Source organism: Perca fluviatilis, chromosome 24, assembly GCF_010015445.1.
Source record: "Perca fluviatilis chromosome 24, GENO_Pfluv_1.0, whole genome shotgun sequence".
NCBI classification, from domain to species: domain Eukaryota; kingdom Metazoa; phylum Chordata; class Actinopteri; order Perciformes; family Percidae; genus Perca; species Perca fluviatilis.
This window is the reverse complement of record NC_053135.1, coordinates 14,197,255-14,224,349: the sequence shown is the minus strand read 5'-3', so window position 1 is coordinate 14,224,349 and position 27,095 is coordinate 14,197,255. Positions and strand designations below refer to the sequence as shown.

Sequence of the window (27,095 nt, the reverse complement as noted above, 5' to 3'; positions counted from 1 at the left end):
ATAAAACCTCCATGATTAAAGAGTCAATACTTATCAATAACCCACGTACCTGTTCTACAGGCAGAAATGCGTAGAAACCGATATTTCAGTCTGCGCTGTCCACTCTCATCCACCGCGCTGTGCAAACACAGCTCTACTCTGCAAATAGCGACTTTACAAACGAGCTAAAATGAAAGATGTCAGTTTGTAGTCTAACTGTTTGTCTTAATTTGCAACCAATCTTGAACTTTGGACAAACTCTTGTAAACGTAGCTGCCTTTCTAAACGAGCCATCCTCTCCGTAAACCTATGGATGTATTTTAAGACCAAAACAAATACATGTGACTACTTAATATGCACGTGAATGACGCGTTCTTCATTCTTGACGATGTTGCCGGTTGTATTATTTAGCAACAGAATTGTCTTATTTCAAATTAGGCATACAGGACTAATCTGAGATCATTTTCTAGTTAAGTAGCCTATCTAGTTGTCATTATGGATTTTCCATGTTTTTAGGGGTTTGCTTACTAATGTAAAAAATATAGAATTAATTTAGTAAGAAAGTGAAAATATCAAACAAGATGATGCGTATTAGGTATAATTTTATTTTCTTTATTTGAAAGTCCGCAGTGTCTGGCCCTTGGAAAAATGTAGTTGATGACCCCTGGTCTAGCTTTGCTGCTAATGGCACAACATCCAGTGGTAGTGGCTAGCTGGGTTAGAACCATTTTCTAAAGCATAGGTGCGGCGTATATTTTCCTGCTTTTTTATCCTTTTCCAATCACACCTATGATATTTCTTTCAGGGCCAGTAAAAATGTAGAAGGGGCCAGCAAAACTCTGATCTACTGGCCCCGGGGGCCAGTGGGGATTTTTTTTTATGTTGAGCCCTGCGACCACCCCGACGATAGTGGTGAACTCGTGAACAGGGTAGTGGTGAAGATAATGTCATACACCCGTGTTGCAAGAAATGTTTCTGTACATTGATGTCAGCTCTAAAAATATGCTGTTTGTTCTTTGATAATTGTGCCTGAAAAGTCCTAGAAAAGAATGTGATTTTGATTTGATGAGTGAGATTAAGAAGATATGGGAACCCTGAATATGCTTTATGCTTTACTATAAGAAAGCCACAATAAAAGTTCTAACCGCTTGCTTTAAAAAAAAAAAAAACTTTTACTTTTACTTCAAATACTTAAGTACATTAAATATCAGAAAATTACTTTTGATACTTAAGTACAGTATATATCAGATACTTTAAGACTTTTACTTAAGTAATATTCTAAAAGGTAACTTTCACACAAAGTATTGCTTTCTAGTACTTTATACAACACTGGTGATGAGTAATAGTCTGATCTGGCATTTCTGAGGGCCTTCCTATAGGTTTTCAGACTGTCTTGCCAATCTAAACGAGATTCTTCCAGTTTGGTGGAACGCCATTTACTTTCAGGTTTTATTTATTATTTGTTTTAATTTGCGAGTTTGGGAGTTATACCAAGGTGCTAGTTTCCTTTGCTTCATCATCTTCTTTTTGAGGGGAGCAACAGAGTCTAAAGTTGTCCGTTGGCAGGCCGTAGCACCGTCTATAAAATTATCAATTTGGGGGAGATCAGAGTTAGCATAAAGGTCCTCTGTTATATTAAAACATGACATTGAGTTAAATGCTGTTGGAATATCTTCCTTAAATTTAGCTATAGCACTGTCAGATAGCCATCTAGTGTAGAAGCTTTTATCTAATTTCGTATAGTCGGGTAGTAAGAATTCAAAAGTTATAAAAAAATGGTCTGATAATAAAGGATTCTGCAGAAATATTATTAAATCTTCAATTTCGATGCCATGTGGTCAAGAGGTCGAGGTTGTGGTTAAAACAGTGTGTGGCCTTATGCACACTTTGACTAAAACCAATTGAATCTAATAGTGAGTTGAAAGCAGTACTAAGGCTATTGCTGTCAACGTCCACATGGATATTAAAATCACCTACAGTAAGTACTTTGTCTGATTTAAGGACTACACATGATAAAAACTGAGAATTCAGATAAAAATTCTGAATACGGACCTGGAGCTTGGTAAACAACAAATATAATTGGCTGTAATGTTTTCCATGTTGGATGTTGAAGATTAAGAACAAGGCTTTCAAACGAGTTATGATTTAGTTTAGGATTTATTAACAGGCTCAAATCAAATATGGCTGCAACTCCCCCTCCTCGGCCTGAGCCTCTAGGAATTTGAGTATTAATATGACTGGGAGGAGTGGCTTCATTTAGACTAACATATTCTTCATGGCACAGCCAGGTTTCGGTAACACAGAATAGATTAAGAAGCCCTCCTGTTCTCCACTCATTACCTGTATTAACTGCCCGTTTGAACTCATTACCTGTATAAAAGACACCTGTCCACACACTCAATCAAACAGACTCCAACCTCTCCACAATGGCCAAGACCAGAGAGCTGTGTAAGGACATCAAAGATAAAATTTTAGACCTGCACAAGGCTGGGATGGGCTACACGACAATAGGCAAGCATCTTGGTGAGAAGATGAGAACTGTTGGCGCAATTATTAGAAAATGGAAGAAGTTCAAGATGACAGTCAAACTCCCTCGGTCTGGGGCTCCATGCAAGATCTCACCTCGTGGGGCATCAATGATCATGAGGAAGGTGAAGGATCAGCCCAGAACTACACGGCAGGACCTGGTCAAAGACCTGAAGAGAGCTGGGACCACAGTCTCAAAGAAAACCATTAGTAACACACTACGTCGTCATGGATTAAAATCCTGCAGCGCACGCAAGGTCCCCCTGCTCAAGCCAGCGCATGTCCAGGCCCGTCTGAAGTTTGCCAATGACTGGATGATCCAGAGGAGGAATGGGAGAAGGTCATGTGGTCCGATGAGACAAAAATAGAGCTTTTTGGTCTAAACTCCACTCGCCTTTTTGGAGGAAGGAGGATGAGTACAACCCCAAGAACACCATCCCAGCCATGAAGCATGGAGGTGGAAACCTCATTCTTTGGGGATGCTTTTCTGCAAAGGGGACAGGACGACTGCACCGTATTGAGGGGAGGATGGATGGGGCCATGCATTGCGAGATCTTGGCCAACAACCTCCTTCCCTAAGTAAGAGCATTGAAGATGGGTCGTGGCTGGGTCTTCCAGCATGACAACGACCCGCAACACACAGCCAGGGCAACTAAGGAGTGGCTCCGTAAGAAGCATCTCAAGGTTCTGGAGTGGCCTAGCCAGTCTCCAGACCTGAACCCAATAGAAAATCTTTTGGAGGGAGCTGAAAGTCCGTATTGCCCAGCGACATCCCCGAAACCTGAAGGATCTGGAGAAGGTCTGTATGGAGGAGTGGGCCAAAATCCCTGCTGCAGTGTGGGCAAACCTGGTCAAGAATTTCAGGAAACGTATGATCTCTGTAATTGCAAACAGAGGTTTCTGTACCAAATATGAAGTTCTGCTTTTCTGATGTATCAAATACTTATGTCATGCAATAAAATGCAAATTAAAAATTAAAATGCAAATTAATTACTTAAAAATCATACAATGTGATTTTCTGGATTTTTGTTTTAGATTCTGTCACTCAGTTGAAGAGTACCTATGATAAAAATTACAGACTTCTAAATGCTTTGTAAGTGGGAAAACATGCAAAATCGGCAGTGTATCAAATACTTGTTCTCCCCACTGTAGGTCTTAAATTTCATTCATAATGGTATTAAAAAGGTCATAAAAGCTCTTAAATTTGACTTGGTAAAACCTGCAGAAACCCAGTATTAGTTATTGGTGCTCATACGGAGCTTATCATACTTATCAGCGGATCACAGGTCACATGCCAAATTAATAACAGCAGCATTGATCCATCATAAAACTGAGAGAAAACGGACGTACGTTTTTTTTGGTTTTTTTATGATACATTTTTTATTTTTATATTTTTTAACATACAGACAAACACAATTGAACAAGAACAACAACCACAAGGAAAGCGACTGCTTTTCTCTTAATTCCTGTGATGTTGAGGTCATTAGGACCGACACTTGTGCTGCTGCGTTTTTTATTGATGTTGTTTTATTCCAAAACTCATGCACCTGTTCACACTCCCAGACCATGTGCAGGAAAGTTCCAGTTTGTTCAGGTTGGCAGAACGTGCAATAGGGAGTAGGAATGGCTTTAGAGACGTATCTCTTCTGAGGAGTCCAATATGTCCTAAGGCATATGTTGAAGTGGATCTGCTGGTGATTTGGGTTCTTGGAACAGTGGGAAATGTTGTCCAAACTGTCTCCCAATTAATTATGTTCCCTTCCGGGCTCAGCTCTCGCTCCCATTTCTTTACTATTGGGAGTTCTCCTACAGATAATTTGAACTGGTTTAGCATAAATCCTGGACACTAATCCTCTCACCGAAGAATGAACAAGCCATTTAATGATTGGGTGCATCTCAAGACTGTTCCCCCATGGTACTCCATAACATTTTAGGGCTGATCTTAGGCGAAGATAAAGGAAGAAAGATGTCTTAGGGACCTCAAAGCTAGCTCTCAGGTCTTCAAAACTTAACATACCTTCATCATTGAATAGCTGGTCTAGAGTATAAATACCTCTGTCACTCCACTGGTTATAAACAAAAGGTTTGTTACCAGACATTAAGTGTATGTTGTGCCAAATTGGGGTGTTCAAATACCAGTTACTGGTGTAGCGTAATTGCTCCTCGACCTTTTTAATGTTGGTCAATGTGTTGGTGATAATAGGGCCATAGGCTAGCATACACTTTTTTTGGACACACACCTTGTCTTGCAGTCTTAGACTTCCAGTGAGGTTTTGCTCTATTTCTCTCCATGGGACTATAGATGAGGGGTCCATCCACACTCTGAGGGCCCGTAGCTGAAAGGCTCTTTGGTACACTTTAAGGTTGGGGAGGGCCTTGCCTCCCGTGTTTGTGGTACGTTGCAGGGTAGAGTATTTTAGCCTAGGTTGTTTATTATTCCAAATATACTGCCGAATTACGCTATCACTATTACTATATTGAGTTGTTATTGGATTTAATCTGGACATTACATACTTTATTTTGCCTTATGGCTTGGGCTAACTGTTCATGAGAGATCACAAATAGCATGGGACATAGCGAGCATCCCTGTCGCGAGCCCTGTGCGACGGGGAATGGCTGTGAGTGCAGGCCATTGGTTGAGACTATGGCTGTGGGATTCACATATAAAGTACGCACCATGTCAATGAATTTGGCTCCCAAACCAAGCCTCTCCATTACTTGCCAAGTAGTTCCACTCTAGGCGGTCAAAAGCCTTTTCCGCGTCCAGTGCTGCCGTTGTTGGAAGGTTTTTGGCTTCTTCTATTACATGGAATAATCTGCGTATATTGTCTGCAGCGTGACGCTTTGGTATAAACCCTGATTGGTCGGGGTGGACTAGCTTCTCAATAAAGCTCTTGTAGGCGTAGTGCCAAGACTTTGGAATAGAGCTTAATATCCGTCCCAAGGTTGATGTGCCTGTAGTTTGAGCACTCCGTAGGATCTTTGCCCTTTTTGTGTATGACTGAAATTAGTCCAGTGTTGTTGATGTGTTTGTTAATGAAAGGAGCCCCTCTATGGCCGAGGTTAAAGTTAATAAGATGGTAGGTCCTAGTATGTCGAAGTATTGTAGCAGAAGTTCTGATGGAATTCCGTCCAAGCCTGGTGTTTTCCCTTCCTTAGCTGTTTTTAACGCTGATTTAAGTTCCTCTAACGTTATAGGTTGACCCAGTTGTTCTGCCTCCTCGTGCTCAAGAAGACGCAGGTTTAGCTCTTTCAGGAACTTTTGGCACTGTGTCGGATCCGGATTGCAGGAGGATTCATACAACTTTGAATAAAAGGATTGGAAAGTGGCGGTGATATCTTTAGGATTCGTTGAGATACCTCTGTCTGTCCTCTGATTTATCAAGCCGTTTGCGCCTGTTTCCAGGCGCTAATTGGTCGCAAAGACGGACGTAACCGATGCGGGCTATTTACAAACGGGGCGCACTTGGGTAAAATTGCAGATTGTCTGCCACATGAGCGAGAAGAGACAAGTTGCGCTTTCAATATGCGTTCGTGGGAGGTTCGTGGGGAAAGTGGGAGTTCCACCCAAAAAGGTGGGAGGATAAGCGCAAAGTGCCCCTAATTATATATTCCATGGTATTTACAAAGACTGTCAGTAAGAGCGCGCCTCTATTCTGCGGGGGAAATTCTCCGCCTCTTTAAACCAGCCGGAATCGAGTTTCCTCGTAGAGCTTTATGCCGCTGGTGAAATGGCAACAGCAATTTGAGCAAGACGAAGACATAGGCGAGGCTGAAAATATTTTTAACAGAAGAATCACACTTTGTCAGTGAACACAACATCATTTAGCGTTACAGATCAAGCAGACATGCAATATTAGAGTTACTGGAAGAAATCAAAGATGAAATTGAATCTCCTACTCAACATTCACATCCCATTCCACCAGTTGTTAAACTCCTCGCTACATTACAAATATTGGCATCAGTATCATTTCAAACAGTCATAGCATCAGCAGTGGGAATATCGCAGTCTGCACTCAGCCATATCATAGCACCAGTACCGCTTTGCTACAGCGCAATTTACGGTCTAGTGGCCGGAGAAAGACGCTGATTGCCTGATGGGTGTCAGGGTTGATAAATACTACGCAAACTGTGGAAGCATAGCGTGCGCTATTACCGAACTCGCATAAACGGACGCAGCGCAAACTGCGCTAGTGTTAGTAAATCTAGCCCTCTGTGCGGACAGCTGTGGTGTGTAGCAGCTCTGGATTCACTTTGTTTTAATTTCAGAGCAAGCAATTTGCTTGGTTTGCAACCATTAAAATAGTAATTTTGCCTCACTCTGTGCATTATGAATTCAGCTGTCCTTCTTAGCAAATCATTTAGCTCTGCTCGATTTGTGACTAAAGAAAAACACATCTTAGAGACTGTTCTAACGATTTACAACGTTCTTCCAACTCCACAATCCTTGCCTCTCTCTTTTTCTTCAAATTGACCGCAAAGGAAGATGTGAAATCTCTAATAAATCCTTTAGTGCCTTGCCAAATGTACACTGGCTCCAAAATTGAGTCAGTATTGATTGATATAAACTCTGCCAGCTTGGCTGTAGACTCTGTATCAAAAGTGGTGTTTTGGAGAAGGGAATTGTTTAATTGCCATCTCCTAGATCTTTATCCTAACATATCACAACGGAATGTGGTTATCAGCGTATTGTGATCAGACAGAATTGCTGGTTCTATTGCTATCGTGTGGAACATTGCCTTAAGCTCACTGGTGCACAAAATATAATCAATGCGGGAATGAGTGAGGTGACGTGTGGAAAGAAGGTATAATCCTTGCTAGTAGGATTGTGCATCCTCCATATGTCTGTCAGATGGTGGGATTCCACAACTGCTTTAAACATGTCCGATATGTGTTTTTGGGCTTTCGTGTGATTTACCCCTGATCTATCCTAGTTTAAATCTAGTACTGCATTCATGTCTCCCCTTAAATTAGTGAATTGAGAGAGAGCAATTCATTGGTTAGGCGTGCAAAGAAACTTTCATCATATGTAGCCGGTGCATATACCGAGACAAAACGAAGGCTATTTTCCTACTCCTTATCTTGGTACATATATAAGATATCCTGCCTGAAGAGTTTTTACTGCTTTTGTCTACGGTAATTGCGGATTTCCGCGACAGCAGCACGATGGAGCCCTTGGTTTTGGTGTCGTCACCAGATGAGGCAGCAACCTTAAAGTATTTATTTTGTAGACGATTTACATCGCTTTTACCTAAGTGTGACTCTTGTTTAAGTGCCACGTCTATGTTTTTCCTTCTTAAATAATCCAGGAATTTAGCTCCTTTGATCGGCCCATTTAGCCCCCTGATTTTAACTGAAAGGATTGAAAGCTCAGCCATCTTCAAAATTGAAACGCATACGTGTCTCGAGTACCCTACCGGATTTTGCTGACAAATCTGTAGCAAAGGTTGAACTATTAGCTCTGAGCAAGGTGTGACAAAAACATAAAAAGTAGGGCTGTCAATCGATTAAAAAAAATTAACTAATTAATCGCACAATTTGCTGTAATTAATCGCGATTAATCGTTTTTTTTAAAATGAGACTGAAGCTTGTAGTAATGGATATTTAAATGCTAAATCACTTAACTTTGCAAATATGAAGAAAAAACAAACAAGGAAATGTTCTGCTAAGTTCAGAATGTTTAATATCTTTCAGAACAACAGCAGCAACAATTTGGCTTATTTAGTCCTGCTGAAGGCTGCTGAAACGGCTAGAAACTGTCCGATTTGAGAGCAGATTTTTGTCACCACCCCCAATATTAGCTACATACCTAATATACCATATTCTGAATAATATACAAATATATATATATAGAATATAAATTACAATCTAGGCAGTACTTAATATCATAAATATTATAATATACATAGTGTTTAATCTGAATGACTAAGCAAAGCACATATATCTAAACACAGAAATGCACATCAATATCAATATCAATGTTACACATTAAACCAGTAACCCAAAACCACAAAGGTGTATGTTGGCCTAAAGTGAAAACAGTGAGTGTAGTTTTAGATAGCGACGCTGTGCACAGCAATCCATTACCAATGTAAAGCGATTGACTACATTTCCCTTCCAGCACCGCAACCAGGAAGTAGCTTGTGTGACAGTGAGACGCACCAATTTCAAACATTTACTGGAATATAGTCACGGATACTATCGAGTCGACAGCGTTAAACATCAGACTGCAAATAAGGTTTTATCAGCGTGACCAACGTAACAGTTATCAAGCAAACAAATCGCGCACGTACATATCGGCAGCACAGCAGTAGAGCAACAGACAAACAAACTTAAACCGCAGCTCAATGTAACGAAACAGCAGCTTACCGGTGGCGCATCTCTCCTGACGAGACAACATGTCGGAACTAGTACTCGGTCCCGTTTATAGCCCGTGCTCATTCATTTCTGGATTCTAACACATCGTCTTTTTTCTCTTTTGGGATCTTACTGGTCCATGTTTCAACTTTTGACTGGACGGTACTTCAATCAGGTAAGTCCCTCCCACCTATTAACCTGCGGTACATTGCTGTTGAACACCCGTGACGTAGTGAATGCTACAAATACAGAGTAGCGCCGCCTGCTCTTATGGAGACGTATTACGTTTCTCAGCCGCCACATGAAGTAAACAAACACAGCTGCGTTAATTTCGTTAATTTTTTTTAACGAGTTAAATATTAAAAAATTAACGCAAAAATTAACGCGTTAATTTTGACAGCCCTAATAAAAAGTAAAATAAATCCCCTAACCCCTCCCCTATTTGTAAGATGCATGACCACATCAAACGCAGTTTGCGCAAAACTCCAGCTCAAAACTACACCTCCTGTCTTAAGTCACATGTTAATTGAAACAGGTTTAGTGAATTCTTATGTTAAACATGAACAATATTATAAACACCTTCAAACTATTTCTGGACTAAGCTGTGTAAAAAATAGACCCGTTCTAGTTGGAGCAATAAGCAGACTATGAGCAGAACAGACCGTATCCCTCTAGCTCAATTGTTAACAAACAAACTGTAAACTGACCGCCAGCATTTATCATGTATTTTCAGTCTGGTTAAAGGAGAACTCCGGGCAATTTTTACATTAATCTTGATTGCTATATGTAAATGAGTACTGTCGATGGCAAAAAAAACGAGCCGAATCGGTGCTAGCAACACGGAGCTGCTGCAGCTAATGCCCAGAGCTCCCACTCAGCTAAAACGGCAGTTATGGGGGCATAAGATAAAGAGTGCCTTTGTGCCTCTTAACAGACATAAAATGCAATTAAAATGTCTGTGCAACATGAACAGGGACCTTACATGACAACAAGATGCATTTAGCAACTTAGCCATTGTTTAAATTCACCTACCCTCTTAGCTGCTAGCTGCCGTCTGGGATGAGTGAGTGTGTTCAGCCAGGCTCCGGTAATAATCATCACGCAGCAGTTCCATGTGTATTTGTAGCATATATATCCATTTTGTGTGCTATCGTTGGTGAATAGAGTCTCTGCAGTGGCGAATAGTGTGGTAGTTTCCTTAGCCAGGCTAGCAGCCCCGACCGGCATCCTTCTACTTCCTCCCCGCATCCCTCGCCTGCCGAGGCCGACAACAATCCAACAAGCGCCCGCTGGTCTGGTGGAGGTCATCCAGAAGACGGTTCAAGCCTTCGCGGTGAAATTTTTTTTTTTATTTCACCCTCACAAATAGGTAATTGAGCGCTGTAGTGGTTATGATCATATTAATGACTATGTAACTACATGGAAACTGACCAAATTATGTTGATGCCCTGTACAGTAAAATTGTGTTTTAGACTGCTAGCTGTAGTCTCGCGCTGAAGTCCCGTGGGAATTCAGTTGTAGCGTGAAAAAGGTAAATAGCAGTGTGCAGGTTGGAGGAGCGTAGTGTGTGAAAAGTGACGATCGGAGGTGTTCACAAGGGAAGAAGCTTACAGTTTGAAAAACAAGGGTTGATTTACTGTGGAAAAGAAATGGTTCGCGTTTGTGCCTTTCCGAATTGTGGCAACAGAATGAGAAAATACAAGAACCTAAACTTTAATCGTCTTCCTTTCCATGACCATGATATTCTGCAGTTGTGGCTAGTTGCACACTGCTATTTACCTTTTTCACGCTACAACTGAATTCCCACGGGACTTCAGCGCGAGACTACAGCTAGCAGTCTAAAACACTATTTTACTGTACAGGGCATAAACATAATTTGGTCTGTTTCCATGTAGTTACATAGTCACTAATATGGTCATAACCACTACAGTGCTCAATTACCTATTTGTAAGGGTGAAATAAAATAAAAATTTTCGCCGCGAAGGCTTGAACCGTCTTCTGGAAGACCTCCACCAGACCAGCGGGCGCTTGTTGGATTGTTGTCGGCCTCGGCAGGCGAGGGATGCGGGGAGGAAGTAGAAGGATGCCGGTCGGGGGTGCTAGCCTGGCTAAGGAAACTACCACACAATTCGCCACTGTAGAGACTCATATTCACCAACGACAGCACACAAAATGGATATATATGCTACAAATACACATGGAACTGCTGCGTGATGATTATTACCGGAGCCTGGCTGAACACACTCACTCATCCCAGATGGCAGCTAGCAGCTAAGAGGGTAGGTGAATTTAAACAATGGCTAAGTTGCTAAATGCATCTTGTTGTCATGTAAGGTCCCTGTCCCTGCACAGACATTTTAATTGCATTTTGTGTCTGTTAAGAGGCAAAAAGACACTCTTCATCTTATGCCCCCATAACTGCCGTTTTAGCTGAGTGGGAGCTCTCGGCATTAGCTGCAGCAGCTCCGTGTTGCTAGCACCGATTCGGCTCGTTTTTTTTGCTATCGACAGTACTCATATACATATAGCAATCAAGATTAACGTAAAAATTGCCCGGAGTTCTCCTTTAAGTGTCCCTTTAAAGCTTGGCTCCGAAACTTACATACAGTATCCTTAGGATTACCAGCCAGTATTTATCATGTATTTTCAGTCTGGTTAAGTGTCCCTTTAAAGCTTAGTTACGAAACTTGCATCCTCAGGATTCATCATGTTCCCTTTTTTCAGCCCGATTAAGTGTTCTCAAAAATATAGATTGTAGACTGAGTAGCCAGCAGTCATCATTCCTTACAGTCTGGTTAGGTGTCCCTCCAACGGTTGGTTTCAAAACTTGCACATAGCATCCTCCAGTCAAACTCGGTACAGTGGCCCAAAAACTGTTAGTCCACAGGTGCTGAGTCCTCCATTCGCGGCCCCCGGTATCGAATCAAAGTCCCACGGTCGCTCTGTGGTTCTTTGCGGCACAGGAGAGTCCGCGCGTCTTCCTCCTCTTGTAATTCCAGCCAGAAAACACCGGGCTACACAGCTGCGGTGAAGGCGAACTCTCTCCCCCACGGCTCGTTCCCAGGGCAGCGCGGCAGATGAACGAGTCCGAGTTGCGTTCAGCGTGCAGTGTCAGCTCATGTTGTATCCCTTCAGGCAGCCGAAGCCGCTGGATCTTGAGTGCGATGTAGTCAGACTGGTCCGGCTCACATACCATAAGTTGAACATATTTTGATTTCCAAAAAAGACGACACTCAAATCCAGACAGGCTTCTCAGAGGTTAATGAACATGCTTTGTTATGCCTCAATGGTGCAAAAATAACTTCTGTAGTAAAATAAAATCTGTAACAAAATAATAACTCTCTTTTAAAATAAATAAATAAATAATATGAAATAATGTTCTAAATATGACCTCTTCTGTGTTAGAAAATCCAGCTTCCACAAAATATCTCTTAATACCTTTTCAATGTATAAGATAAATAATAAAGACACTGAAACATGTGCCAGCTTTGCACACGGTGCACTCCGCCTCCCTCCGACTCCGCCTTCAACCCAACCGGGATGGTACGGGGGACATTTGTTTTTGCTGTTCAACTGTGGAGCTGCACTAGTCTTGTTTTATGGTTGTGCGTATGGTAGGGTATGGCTCCACGCAGAGCTTTCGCCATAGCCTACGTTAGTGGCCTGATGTTTATACTTGTGTGCTGGTGGCGTGTGTGTGTGGAGAGTGGGTGATAGAGCGAGGGAGAAGTGAGAGTGATGGCGAGCGAGTACGACTCTAGAGTCATAGTGAGAGAAACAAGGTGTCTCCCTTGTGTTTTCTGACCACGGTGGGAAATCTTTAGCAGGAAACGCTTCGGCATTTTGTGTGCAATGCTGCTCCGCTGTCTGCTCTGGTCCCTGTGTATGTGCTGAGCCACCCCAAAAGGCAGACTCTCGGGAATTACGTCACACAACAAAGTACCAAAGTATTGTGTGCAAAGCGGCAGTCAATTTAAATACACGCTTAATGGTCCCATGAAAAACTGACATTTTCATGAATTTATAAACATCAAAAAGGACACAAATCTGAAAGATTTATTATGATAATTAGCTGAAATGAGGTCTGACGCTAAGAGACACTGGAGTATAACGTAAGATAGAATAGAAGTAGAAATAGAATAAAATCACGTAGTCTCAACTAGAACTGTCAATCTTCCTTTATAATACTATTCGAATTCCATTTGAGATTTTTTTTAATATTCGAATAATATTTGAATATTTAATGCTCAAAATGCAGCCTGTTAAATATGTTCTACAATACTCTGGCTTATGCATTGTCAATGCCACTACAAGCATGTGGTTGTTACACGTTCTGTCCACTAGAGGGGCATCCATTAGCCTGGCCTTGAGGCGACCTGCACGCAACTTTGTTTACATTCATTTTCCACCACGAGCACACAGCGACAAACACAGATCAACAGAGTAATGAAACATAATCTAACAAGTGAAGCGGCTCTGTTGTAAAGGCTAACGGTGCTCGTTTAGCACAATGTCATCATGTTAGGAAGCACAGCCGAAACCATTTTTCATAAACTAGGTAAGTAACAAACGATGCTAACTGCATTAATAACTAAGCCAAACGTTGCTGTCACTACTATTTTAGTGATTTATAAGCAACCTGATTCCAGCACATTGTCACATTACTGAGAATACAGCTGTTAAAATGTAATATATGAAGTAGAAAGCTAACTCTGACAGCTGTAGGGCAGCTAACATAAACTTTAGCTTTCTCCATGAAGCTCCCAGCTACGCTAAAGTTACCTCCCGACGCAGTTAGGAAACCAGAACGAACTATTGATAACATCAGCATTTTGGCTCGGTGGAAGTCGATTTTAAAGTCATGTCAAAACTATTTCCCGTCCTACTTATGATTTCCAGCCACAGCCTGTCACTCCCCCGTGTACTAACGTTACCCGGTATGTAACGTTAGCTCTGTGATGTTGTACTAACGTTACTCGCTACGTAACGTTAGCTCTGTCATGTTGTACTAACATTACCCGGTATGTAACGTTAGCTCTGTGATGTTGTACTAACATTACTCGCTACGTAACGTTAGCTCTGTCATGTTGTACTAACGTTACTCGCTACGTAACGTTGTCTTAAGACCTCACAATGCGTTGTGTTTCTCACTCCCGCTGTTATTGTTCATACGGCATGATATGAAGAGGAGAAGAGGGAGATTAGCTAACGTTAGCCAACATATTTATATAAAAAAAGTCACATTCGAATAGTAATTTCAACATTCGAATAGTATTGATTTTTTTACTATTCGAATTATATTCGAATTTCGGTATTCGTTCCAACAGCCCTAGTCTCAACAAATTTGACAAAATTCATTGCCAACTATTTTAAAGTGCTCATATTATGCTTTTTGGCTTTTTCAATTCAATTTTATTTATAGCATAACAAGAGTTCTCTCAAGACACTTTGCCGGTTGGGGGGTGTGATGAACAGTGGCAATAATAGTCACAATAAAGATAATGAAACTGCGACTACAAAATAGTAGTTGTAGTAGTTCATAGCGTAGCAGGGGACTGCAGGGCGTTACAGGGTGTACCAGGGCATAGCAGGAAGTAGCGCGGCACAGTAGAGCGTAGCAGGGCATAGCAGGGTGCAAAGCAGGACCACAGCAACAGTGGAGAGAGAGGAGGAGCTCAGTGTGTCAAAGGAAATACCCCGGCAGTCTAAAACTATAACAGCATAATTAAGAGCTGGTGCAAGGCAAACCTGCGGCAAAACGGGACCCAAAGCGTATCGAGAGGTGTGAGCCGCAAGGTCTGCAGTACGTTGCCATTGCAAATATCCCATTAACGTTCATTGAGTAAAAGGGCCAAAACCGATCTACATTGACTATAGCACCTGCCTATAGCAGCTGCTGTTGAGTGCATTGACTAAAACCTTTACTTGTTCATCACGACCCTAAAACTCTGTAAGCCTGATAACCACACTGCTTTTCAAACACTTGGTGCATTTTATTTAAAAAAATAATCGTATAAAATAAGTTTGTAGGGAAAAAGAAGAATTCGCGCCAGGGTTGATGTCACATTAAATCGCTTTTTTTTTTTTTTCTCATTTACAATATCTCTTACTAAAAGGCAAGGAAAGGAAGCTAAAAGCGGTTTGTTGAATCCATTTTTTTAAGAATTTGCCCTATTGAGGGTTTTTTGGTCAAAAACTGTGTGTACTGCTCCCAGTCAGTATAAAAACATGTGAGAACTTTGTAATCACATTAACAACCGTAGCACCTGGGCTTTCCTTTACCATTTACCTAATGGCCAAACTTCACCAAATTTGTTACAGAGCCTCAGAGCGGCATGCCAAACGAGCATCACAAGTTTCATGTTGATAGCAGTTACTATGGCAGATAAATTGCAAACACAAATGTTCCATTTGCATGCATTGAGTTATCGGCCAAAACATATAATCGTTGATTATAATGGCCGATCTTCACTGAATTTGGTATAGAGCATCGTGAGGCATGTTGAACAACAATCTCAATTTTTTTTTGCTATCATTTAATTTGGCTGAGATATTATGAAGTCTGTATTTGGTAGCTAGCTAGGAAAATGAGTTTGGTCGTTAAAGACGCACACGTTAACATAACAAAATTTGTTTGGTCAGGTCCCTCTGGAGATGCTACGTACCAGGTTCCGTGTAGATCGTCGCACGGCCTAGGAGGAGTTCGAAAAAGTTGGTGTTGCACATTGCGAGATATTGCGAAAAGACTTCTTAGCGGAAATGGGCGTGGCCTATATCACATTCAGCTCAATTCAAGGAACACGTGGATGTAAGGGTTTCTAATGTGCAACGTGTAATGTGGGAGTAATAGGCAAAAACACGTTTGACGTCATTATAGCGCCACCAAGTGGTCCACATGTGTAATTTTTGGTAGGTGAGGTCCATGAGCCATTGTGCATCTACCCTGTAAATTTAAAGTTGCACACATTAGTGTAAGTGGTGAATCCAAATGTGGGTCATGCCCACACCCACTTTGACCCTATCAGTAGGGGTGGCCTCAGGAGTGGACCTAGATGGTAACCTCCAAATTCCGTAAAAATCAGATGAGATATAAACTTTTTGTACTTGTGCCTAGTGGCCAAATCTTTTTTTTAAATGTGTGGGGGACCTCCAGAGGCTCATGGAAAACAAGAATCTAAAGTTTTGCGTTGATAGCATTTATTTTGGTCGAGATATGGCAAAGTTGGTGTTTTCATACTTAGCTACACAAATTTGTTTGTCCGTAATTTGCGCACTTTTTATCCAATAGAAATTCTTTTAATAACTTTTTGTCAGGTCGGTCTTGAGATGCTACTTACCAGGTTTCGTGCAGATCGGTCGCACAGGCTAGGAGAAGTTCAGCAAAGTAGGTTTTTGATAAATTGTGATTTTTCACGCAAAGTCGAGGAGTTATAGGGCCAAACACATTTTTTCTGCTATAGCGCCACCTAGTGGCGGAAGTGTACATTTTTGCCTCCGCTGAAAATGCAGAGTTTTGGACCAGTCCTGAAAATGCCCTTTCCATAGGTCTATAGTCGATGGTTTGGCTTTGTTAATCCTTGCTGTAGAGAGCTCAAGCATAACTATGTCTAGGAAGTATGCACACCACTGTTTTATACAAAGCGAGTGGAGGGGGGAGCCAGCGCTGAGCTATCATTTTCTTGGTCGCGGTTGAGCCAGCCAACCAAACTTTCTTTTGTCTTCAAGCAGGTGTAATTTAGAGTCGTCATTAAGTAACAAAACAATTGAGTCAATAGGAATTCGACATCCTATCACATCAGATATTATTGATGTTGTTTTATTCCAAAACTCATGCACCTGTTCACACTCCCAGACCATGTGTAGGAAAGTTCCAGTTTGTTCAGGTTGACAGAACGTGCAATAGGGAGTAGGAATGGCTTTAGAGACGTATCTCTTCTGAGGAGTCCAATATGTCCTATGACATATGTTGAAGTGGATCTGCTGGTGATTTGAGTTCTTGGAACAGTGGGAAATGTTGTCCCAAACTGTCTCCCAATTAATTACGTTCCCCTCCGGGCTCAGCTCTCTCTCCCATTTCTTTACTATTGGGAATTCTCCTACGGATACTTGTACGGATACGGACACACGGAGCTTAAGAAATGCGTCACCGAAGAGACTGGGGCAACGATCAAGCAAAGATGGTGAGTCAATCCGGGGTTTAAATACTGAGCTTGATTGTAGTTGATGACAGGCAGGTGTGTATGGCGGGAGGAGTGGTAGTAAGGAGGCGAGCAGGTGTGCGCAATCAGCTGGCTGGCACAGGCAGGAGGGGAGGGGGGAACACGGAGAGAGACAGAAAGGCAGAGCCAACACAAACTGACAGCAGAATATAACAGAGGAAAAACAACTCACAGCCAGCCGGACTCCAACCATCACAGTACCCCCTCCTCAACGGACGCCTTCTGGTGGACTGCCAGGCTTGTCTGGGTGGGCCCCTGTAGAAGTCGACCTCTACGCCGCACATCCAGGAGGCGGCGCACCGTGTAGAGGCGATTGGGGGGACCGGTACCAGGGATGCGACCAGGCAGGAACGGGGCAAGATGGTGTCAGGTTGGTTAACCGTGTCGTCAGTGGAATGGAGGCGGGATAAGGTGTCTGGCTTGGTATTAAGGGATCCAGGGCGGTATGACAGGGTGAAGTTGAACCAGGTGAAGAACAGGGCCCACCTATCCTGGCGGGAATTGAGTCTTTGGGCGTTCTGGATGTACGACAGGTTTTTGGGGTCCATCCAAACCAGGAAGGGGTTTTCAGAGCCCTCCAGCCAATGCCTCCATTCCTCCAGGGCCAGCTTCACCGCCAGCAGTTCCCGGTCTCCCACGCTATTGTTGCGCTCAGTAGGGGTCAGGCGGCAGGAGAAGAAGGCGCAAGGGTGGAGCTTGTGGTCAGCGGGGGAGCGATGGGACAAGGTGGTGCCGACACCCACATCCAAGGCATCCACCTCCACCACAAACTGAAGAGAGGGGTCAGGGTTGGTGAGGATGGGGGCGGAGGTGAACGTTTTCTGCAGCGGCCTCTGGAGACCAGACGAAGGGGACTGAGGCGGAGGTGAGACGAGTGAGAGGAGCGACCAAAGAACTGTAATTGCGAATGAAGCGCCGATCTCCAACAACTTGAATTTTGTCTGGGTCAGCGTTGAGCCGCCCGCTCTCGATGATGAAACTGAGAAACGGGACGTGGAATTCGGATTTCTCGGGCTTCACAAAAACTTGGTTCTCCAGAAGCCACTGCAGAACCAGGCAGACGTGCTCTGTGTGTTGGACTGGGTCGCGGAGGAAGATCAGGATGTCATCTAAATAGACAAAAAGTCACGGAGGACGTTATTTATGAGAGCTTGGAAAACAACGGGGGCGTTAGTGAGGCCGAATGGCATTACCAAGTACCCGTAGTGACCTAGCGGAGTATTAAATGCCGTTTTCCACTCGTCCCCCTCCTGGATCCGCACAAGATGGTAAGCATTGCGAAGATCTAACTTTTTTTGAGGGAGAGGGACTCAAATACACTGATTGCGGGTATTTGTTTTTAACTGTGATGGAGTTGAGCCCCCGATAGTCGATACAAGGGCGGAGGGATTTGTCTTTCTTGGAGACAAAGAAAAAAACGGTGCCTAGTGGGAACGAGGAGGGGCGAATAATGCCAGCAGCCAGGGAATCTTTAATATACTGCTCCATAGCCTCTCTCTCTGGAGGGGGTAAGGACAGGGCCTGATCTTTACTGAATACAGCGGCAAGATCATGGTACTCAGAGGGAATGAGAGTTAAGTCAGGAAGAACAGGAGGAGTGTGAATTTGAGTGGGCTTACCAGGAGCTCGAGCGGATAATGGACATGTCTGTCAGTGGCAGTGAGGGCTCCAATTTCTAATCTTCCCCCGCGCCCAGTCCACGTTGGGGTTGTGCAGAATGAGCCAGGGGAGACCAAGAACGATAGGGTTGACGGGGGAGGTGACGAGGTGAAACGAAATCGACTCGTGATTACCCGAGGTGAGGAGACGAAGCTGGGGAGTGCAGTGGGTAACTGTGGTGAGAGGCTGCCCACTAAGACCAGTGGCATGAAGGGGAGTGTCCAGGGGAATGGCGAGCTGCCGAGCGATCTCAATATCCAAAAGATTTTCGTCAGCGACAGAATCTACTAATCCCCAGAGGAAGCGTCACCTCCTGCCACGACAGGGAAACGTCCAGCAGGAGGCGGAAAGTGGGGGAAGTTCAGCTCGCCAGAGCTCCCAACACTACTGGCGAGCCAACTGTTTTGGGCGAACCGGGCAGGTGGACAAATAATGACCAGGCTTACCACAATAGATGCACACCCCGATGGCGTTCCCACTCCTCCGGGGTGAGGTGTGCGCGGCCCAATTGCATAGGTTCGGGTGAAGGAGGAGGGGGAGGTGCAGGAGGTGCTGCCGAGCGTGACTGGGAAGGCGGGGGAGCAGGGACCTGTGACGGCGGAGGGCAGGACCAGGAAGAGGAGGAGCCGTGGGACCCGCGTTCCCTCTCTCTCTCTCCCGGAGGCGATTATCCAAATCGATGGCTGATTCAATGAGCTCATCGAGGCTCTCCGGCTCGTCCGTGGGGACCAAATGGTCCTTAATCCGTTCACTGAGACCGTCCAGGAACACGCAACGGAGAGCCGGACTCTTCCAGCCCGATCTGGCAGCCAAAATGCGGAAGTCAACAGAATACTCCGCGACCCTGCAATCGCCCCTGCTGGAGTGACATGAGCTGGGAAGCCTTCGCCCTCCTTCGCCCTCCCTCCTCAAACACCCTCCTCATCTTCTCCACAAAGGAGGAGTATGAGGAGAGGAGGTGAGGCTGCCCCTCGCTCATAGAGGTGTACCACTCGAGGGCACGGTCGTGGAGCAACCCGGCGACGAAACACACCTTGGCCTCGACACTATAAATCGTAAAAGCAAAATAAACAAAGCAGGGTCCAAGCCTGCCCGGCGCGAAAAAAAAAAAAAAAAAAAACTCTTTAACCTGCACTTTTGTTTCTTTGTAGCTTAGCTTATTTAAAGCTAATGTACTTGCACTTACTACTTGTTGTCTAGAGTTTGGACCTTCTCAGTTGAATGCACTTAATTGTAAGTCGCTTTGGATAAAAGCGTCCGCTAAATGACATATAATGTAATGTAATATTTATAACCTCATGGTCATGAGGTTGCAGCTCAATCTCAATTATTTTGCATCATCAGTAGGAACATAACCATTTGTCAACCCGCTGTTAGGCTCATCAGTAGATTAATTGATAAACGATCCCAAAATGTGTCCTGGATATTTTGTGCTTCATCCACATTTTCTGTTGGATATTAGTTCTATAATAATTATAGACTATTATTAGTTCTATAATAATAATCCCCTTGAGTTCGCTTTCTTTGTTTACTTAAATTTGTGTTTCCATATCACTTGCACATATTACCGTTAACATGCATTTTAATGATCCCAGACTTAGAGGCATAGGCTCCTTCTATGCCACACCACCGTTTCACTCACACAGACTTGAAGTGTGTTGACATTCCACTGACCTGTTTGTCATTCTGTTTTACCCACATCTATTTCCAGACAAATCAACTCAAAACCAATTGTCCGCTGATGTCCTCAGCTCCAGTCGAGCGGCAAAACATGAGATTCGCTTGCAACGTTCTAAACAGTCAATGCACTGATGATCCCCAGAGCAAGTTTTTGACTTAATGTGATGATTTTGCCATTCGTAGCCACAGTGGCAAAGTAGTTTGGATGCGTGAGTCAATGCAGTGTGTAGATTGCACAACTGTTCATTCAAAATAATAAAACAATACAACAAAACGTGCATGGCTACATGGTAAAAAACAGTTTGCTAATATCAATCACTTAATACTCTTAACACAACTGCGCTTGTGAGCTCACCTATATGCATTACGGCACCCATACGCCACCCACTGTACAAAAGATAAAATAAACAAATAATCCATACATAAAGGATATAATGGCAGTACTGATTGACTGAGATGTAGTAGTCAATTACTACTGCCATCTACATCCTAAATTAGCTCTAATTACAATGGTGTTCTATGTATGGTGTGTTCCAGCAGTATCCAGTGAAAGGCAGGTGGCACTTATGAAGACACTGATAGAGTCGCTGCCAGAAGAAAACTATGCACCACTGCGACACCTCATCACATTCCTGGCAAAGGTACAGCTCAAAGACTATACTTTCCACTAATTTGTGTGTGTGTGTGTGTGTGTGTGTGTGTGTGTGTGTGTGTGTGTGTGTGTCATTGAATAAGATGACCAACAGTAACCTCTGTGTGTTTAGGTATCAGCCAACAATGAAGTGAATAAGATGACCAACAGTAACCTGGCTGTGGTGTTTGGTCCTAACCTGCTCTGGGGACGGGACAACGCCATGTCACTCAGCGCCATTGGGCCAATCAACAACTTCACTAGAATCCTGCTGGACCACCAGCATCTGGTCTTTACCTAAACCCTGCCCCTTTACCCTGCAGTCTCTCTTCCAGTCGGAAACACCCTTTTCCATTAAAACACCATACACTTTAAAAGGATCCCGTGGACCAATTGCATTTAATTTTGTCTCCCACCAGTCTTTACATTCTGATTGGCACATATTGTTGATGACAACAGCAGTGTGGACTGCTACTAGCTTCTGGCCAGCATTTCCATTTGCATGTGACTCTAGTAAAATGGCACATACATTAGACTGCAGACAAATAACCCTCAATAAACAATGTAGGCAGAGAGATTTAACTTTAAAGTGCCAGTTATTCTTGAAAGTCGTGTATTTTTGCAGCTTTGCTTTTTGTCATTTTGATAAGTCAACAGAGCTGCCTCAGTATCCAGTTTTGCAACCAGTGAGTTGGAGGAAATCACAGAATTTGGGGACAGTTTTGTGAAATCAAAATCAGGGAGTGGATCTTCACAATTACTACTACATAACAAAAAACTAGATGATATGAGGTGAAGATCTGTGCCTGTGCAGGTTATTCCAACTTGCAGAAATAGTTAACTCCAGTGATTGTCCTTAAAAAAGTCTGCCGACTCACAGAAGTGAGAATGTAAAAAAAATATACAGAATCGAAGAAGGTGGAGATAACCTGAAATTCAGTCTAGCTCCAAAAACACTGGAACCTTCATTTCCCATAATGCAGCTTATTAGAGTATTTCATCAGACCCTAGCTGCCTGGTTAACTAAGTCTTGTAACGTAAGGCTTTCTGTTATAGATTTGTAGTCCAAACATTACTTTCTCACATTTGACACAGCTCCCCCAGACACAACTGTCAGACTGAATAATGAAGTGAAAGGAAATGGTAGATCAATGTCCTATAATAATAATGCTATAATAAACATAATCAGGGAGTGTATATTTAAGGACATAATTGCACTCAAGTACAATTGATTATGTTGGTTCCAGTGTGAATGCCACTGGCTGAAGTGCAGGCAACCTACAGTTATTTCACATAGTACATTTCATCACCCTATTACACCCAACAACCCTTCAAAAAATCCTGTCCTAATTGCATATATATATATATATATATACACACATACATGTGCTGTGCTGTTGTCAGACTGTCTCTCTGCTGTTTTTTTATGTAGTGACAAAAAAAATAATAAAACTGGCCTCCAGCATTCACATGAATTATCACCCTGCTCTGCATGGTAATACATGATCAGTAATAAGTACAGATAATGAAGCAGTGCAGTTACTGTACAAAACGTATAGGATTCTGATCCCAAACTTAAAGAGGAGCGATAGTGGCCCTGTTCAGACCTGGCATTATAAGTGAACAGCTCTGAGGTTGTTAACTTAGATCATGCGGCAAAAACTGCAGTTCATTTTGAATGGTGATAGTGTGATCACCCGATACGCAACTTAATGCCAGTTCAGAACAGGGCATAAGAGAATGAAGGTCGGATTTTCCATGTCCTTGAAAGTCTCAGGATCATTTACAGTAGTAGTAAACTTGGTACCAAATGTTGTTGACAATCTTTTAAATGCTGTAATTATAGTAACCAGTAGAAAAGGAGCTGTGTGATTCTACCAGCAGATGAGTAAGTGTTTAGAACCCAAAAACAGCTGTGCATGTAGATGAAATAAGTGCTGGTCTAATATACTCTGTAATATCATGATTGTTATTTGACTTATATTTATGATTGTTTGTGGCTCTCTCCTCTTTGACCTTTAAAGGGGTGATAGAATGCAAAACCAATTTTACCTTGTCATAGTTGAATAATTACTTTTGGTGGGTAAATAGGACATACATAGAACCTCAAAATCCCATTGACACCTCTTTCCTCTGCAAATAATAAATAATAATAAATAAACTCCTCTTGTCCGCGAGTGAGCTGGATGGAGCTCTATCAATGATAGCTTGCCTCCTCCTAACAAAGACCTAACAAAGACCTCTAAAATTCACAAAAATACATTAAATTGAAATCGGACAAAAATGATAGCTTTGTTAAGACCTAACTGTAAATATACTTATGCCAACGGGTAGCCAGCCAGCTCCGCGGAGCCCCGGTAGTAAGTAACTGAGAAACGGTGACTTTCACTGGGTATGGAGGTTGCCGCTTTCTCATCAGACTGTGTGGAGCTCCTAAAGTCCGACACATCTTACCAAATTTGCAATTAGCCATATATTTTCGTAAAACGGCCCATATTTGAGCTTTATATAGTTGATTTCTTGCATAAAAACATCTCAGAAGTGAATTTAAAAACAAAATAGTAGACAAACAATGTATAACTTTGCAGTGTCTGAAATATGAGACTTGCTGTCTCGTCTCCAATGTGTTTCTATGTGGTTCGCTCAAACCAATCAGCGTGCAGCTCATCTAAATATTCATGAGCATACCATATTTGGAAAAAAAGTTCTTGTTACAAATACGGCCATATTCACAGGGTAGTTAAGGGCCCATAAAATAGCATTCGGGCAATTTTCAGCCCAACCAATGTTACATACCCTATTAGAAGACCTTAAGGAACAGTGTGTGTATATATATATTCTATCACCCCTTTAATAATATATTAATATTTTTGGGATTTCCATACTTTTCCCTTCCCAAAAATATAATAATCTTAATTCCATTGTCATTATAGTAACACTGATTTTGACATGTTTCATCATAGTTTATCAGAGCAGTTTTTTAATGTTATAGAACAGTAGACACAATTCCATACAGTTTGGCATGACATGACTTTTAAAATGCTCTGTGTGGATTAAGTAACATGGACTTGGCAATTGTGGGTTCAACCCTTTCTTGTTCAACGGAAAGAAGCGGCTAAATTGCTAAAATCAAAAGCTGGAAGCAGCAGCGAGCCAGTTTACTTCAGCTGGTTTGATTCTATGTAAGATGTAGTGACCAATCACACACTTGCTTTATCGTTCACAATGTATGCAGCATTTCAATAATTGCACACTTGCTTATATTATATATATATATATATATATATATATATATATATATATATATATAGATAGATAGATAGATAGTATGATGACTTGCCTTTTGCTCCCCCTTCATTGGATGTGATCGTAACGTGTATATGTCAGAGGTCGCACGCCTCTGGAGCAACTAGGGGTTAAGTGTGTTGCTCAGGGACACATTGGTTGATGTATCGCAGTAGGAATCGAAGTGTCATATCCACTGCGGCCTTACCACACACAGTTGTGTCAAATTTCAAGTCACGGTGTGAGGGGCGTGGCCTTTAAATGTTTTTTTTTCCTTTTTTGGCTTTTGATTATATCAGGCCAATTAGAATCCTATTTCTTGGGAAACATTTCCAATATGGTACCAAATTGTATGTCTCTAGCTCATGGCGCATTGAGTGGCAACAGATAATGATGAATAGGCCACACACAAATTTATCAATCAACATGGATCTTTAAATATTGGCCAAATTTGGGGTTTTGAGGTAGACTTTTGGGTATTATAATAATAATAATAATAATAATAATAATAATAATGAATTGAATTTATCTAGCACTTTCACAAACTCAAAGTCGCGGGTATTTGTGGCTCCCCAATAAGTTGGGCTCAAAATGCTTTAATAGGAATAATCCCATAGACCTACAACATTTGTGATGATTGGAGATATTGTGAGTTATAGCCAATTTCCTGCTAAGCCCAGCTCTTTGTGAAGACTTTGATTGATGGTGGCCATGTTTTTTTGTTTTTTTTTGACAATCTAATGATACATACACCAGACTTTGCAGTTGGCAAGCAGTTCATGACCTGCTTTAATCTTTTAACTTAATTTATTGACTCCATTTTTCTGGTTAGGGCTGTGCGGTGACCTAAGATTAAAGCACACCCTCTGTCCAGTCGGAATTCAGTATTCTCTTTAACTACCATATTTATGAGAGATGCACTTCATCTTCTTACTGGCATGGAAAAATTAGAGGCTAGCAGTTTCCTGCATTTTCCAATGTGTTGCACCGTTTTTTGTTTTTTTTCATTTATCGTTCACTCATTTTCTTTAATTTGTAAATTAAAGAAAATGAGTGAACGAAAATAAGTATTGAACGTGTCAATATTTTTCTCAGTAAAGATATTTCTGATGGGGATATCGGCAATTTTCACCAGATGTCAGTAACAACCCAAGTAATCCACACATACAAAGATATCAAAACAAATAAGTCCATAAATTAAGTTGTGTGTAATAAAGTGAAAAAGGGTTAAATCAACAAGCCATTTAATGATTGGGTGGGTCTCGAGACTGTTTCTCCATAACATTTTATGGCTGACCTTAAGCGAAGATAAAGGAAGAAGGATATCCTAGGGATCTCAAAGCTAGTTCTCAGGTCCTCAAAACTCAACATACCTTTCCCATTGAGTAGTTATTCAACCATGTGTCAAACTCAAGTCCCGTGGCCAAATCCGTTACCTCGCAGATTTTGATCCGGCCCGCATATCAATTTAGGTTCATAATACATTTTGGCCCAACTACTTTTTTGTTGCATTATCTGTAGTTTTTAATCACTTTTGGCGCTTTTTTCAGCATTTTTGCCAAAAATAATAAGTTACATTTTTTGGGGCTTTATGTCGACCAAGATGTAAGTGAGTAGACTAAAGGAGACAGGCAATAATACAATAAAAGATGTTTGACTTTTTTTCAATTAAATAAAGCATGTCAATAAAATGTACATTTGATGTGGTTCTTCTTTTCCAGTGTGGCCCTCTGGGAAGTTGAGTTTGACACCCCTGGTCTAGAGTATAAATACCTCTGTCACTCCACTGGTTACCAGACATTAAATGCATGTTGTGCCAAATTGGGGTGCTCAAATGCCACTTATTGGTGTAGAAAAGTTGCTCCTCGACCTTTAAAGTTGGTCAATGTGTTGGTGATAATAGGGCCATAGGCTAGCATACACTTTTTTGGACACACACCTGCAAAGGCGAGGTCTTGCAGTCTCAGACTTCCAGTGAGGTTTTGCTCTATTTCTCTCCATGGGACTGTAGATGAGGGGGTCTATCCATACTCTGAGGGCCCGTATGAAAGGCGCTATGGTACACTTTAAGGTTGGGGAGGGCCAGGCCTCCCATGTCCGTGGTACGTTGCAGGGTAGAGTATTTTAGCCTAGTTTACTATTCCAAATATACTGCCGGATTACGGCATCAAGTTTCTTCCAGAAATGTATTGCTGGGGGTAAGGGGGTCATTGTACTTATGAAGTTCACATGAGGAACTATGTTCATTTTAACAACAGCAATCCTGGACCCTAGCGATGCCGTCAGTGCAGACCAATTAGTCAGATCCCTTTGAACACTACTTAGTATAGTTTCATAATTGTCCTGGACAACTCGCTGTAGCGATGCGTGGATGGTGATGCCTAAATATGTAATTTTGCTTTGGGTTGGTATTGTATCACTAATAGCTGATGTCACCTGTTTGTTGTTCAACAGGAGCAGATTAGATTTTTTCCAATTGATTTTATAGCCACAGATTGAGCCAAATTCGGTAAAGATCTTAAGAATCTTTGGAACAGAGTCCTCAAGGTCAGATATGTACAGTAAAATATCATCTGCAAATAACAATATTGAGTTGTTATTGGATTGAATCTGGACATTACAGATTTTATTTTGCCTTATGGCCTGAGCAGCTGCTGAGTCCTCCAGTTGCGGCCCCCGGCATCGATTCAAAGTCCCACGGTCACTCTCCGGTTCCTTGCTGCGAGGGATGATCCATGCATGTACCTCCTCTTCAAGCC

General features: G+C 42.2%; 1 protein-coding gene across 6 annotated transcripts in view; it reads left to right on the top strand.

Moving 5' to 3' along the window:
* The window catches only part of arhgap1 (Rho GTPase activating protein 1), an 88,708-nt gene extending 65,694 nt beyond the window's left edge, over positions 1-23,014 (top strand). For 2 of the 6 annotated variants that reach the window (XM_039793273.1, XM_039793271.1), the window contains exons 12-14: positions 16,965-17,042; positions 20,958-21,061; positions 21,185-23,014. In XM_039793273.1, coding sequence (XP_039649207.1) covers positions 16,965-17,042; positions 20,958-21,061; positions 21,185-21,352 — 350 coding nt within the window. In that variant the 3' untranslated portion in view covers positions 21,353-23,014. The other 4 variants (XM_039793272.1, XM_039793275.1, XM_039793274.1 and 1 more) reach the window with 4 other exon arrangements.
* Positions 23,015-27,095: the final 4,081 nt, after the last annotated feature.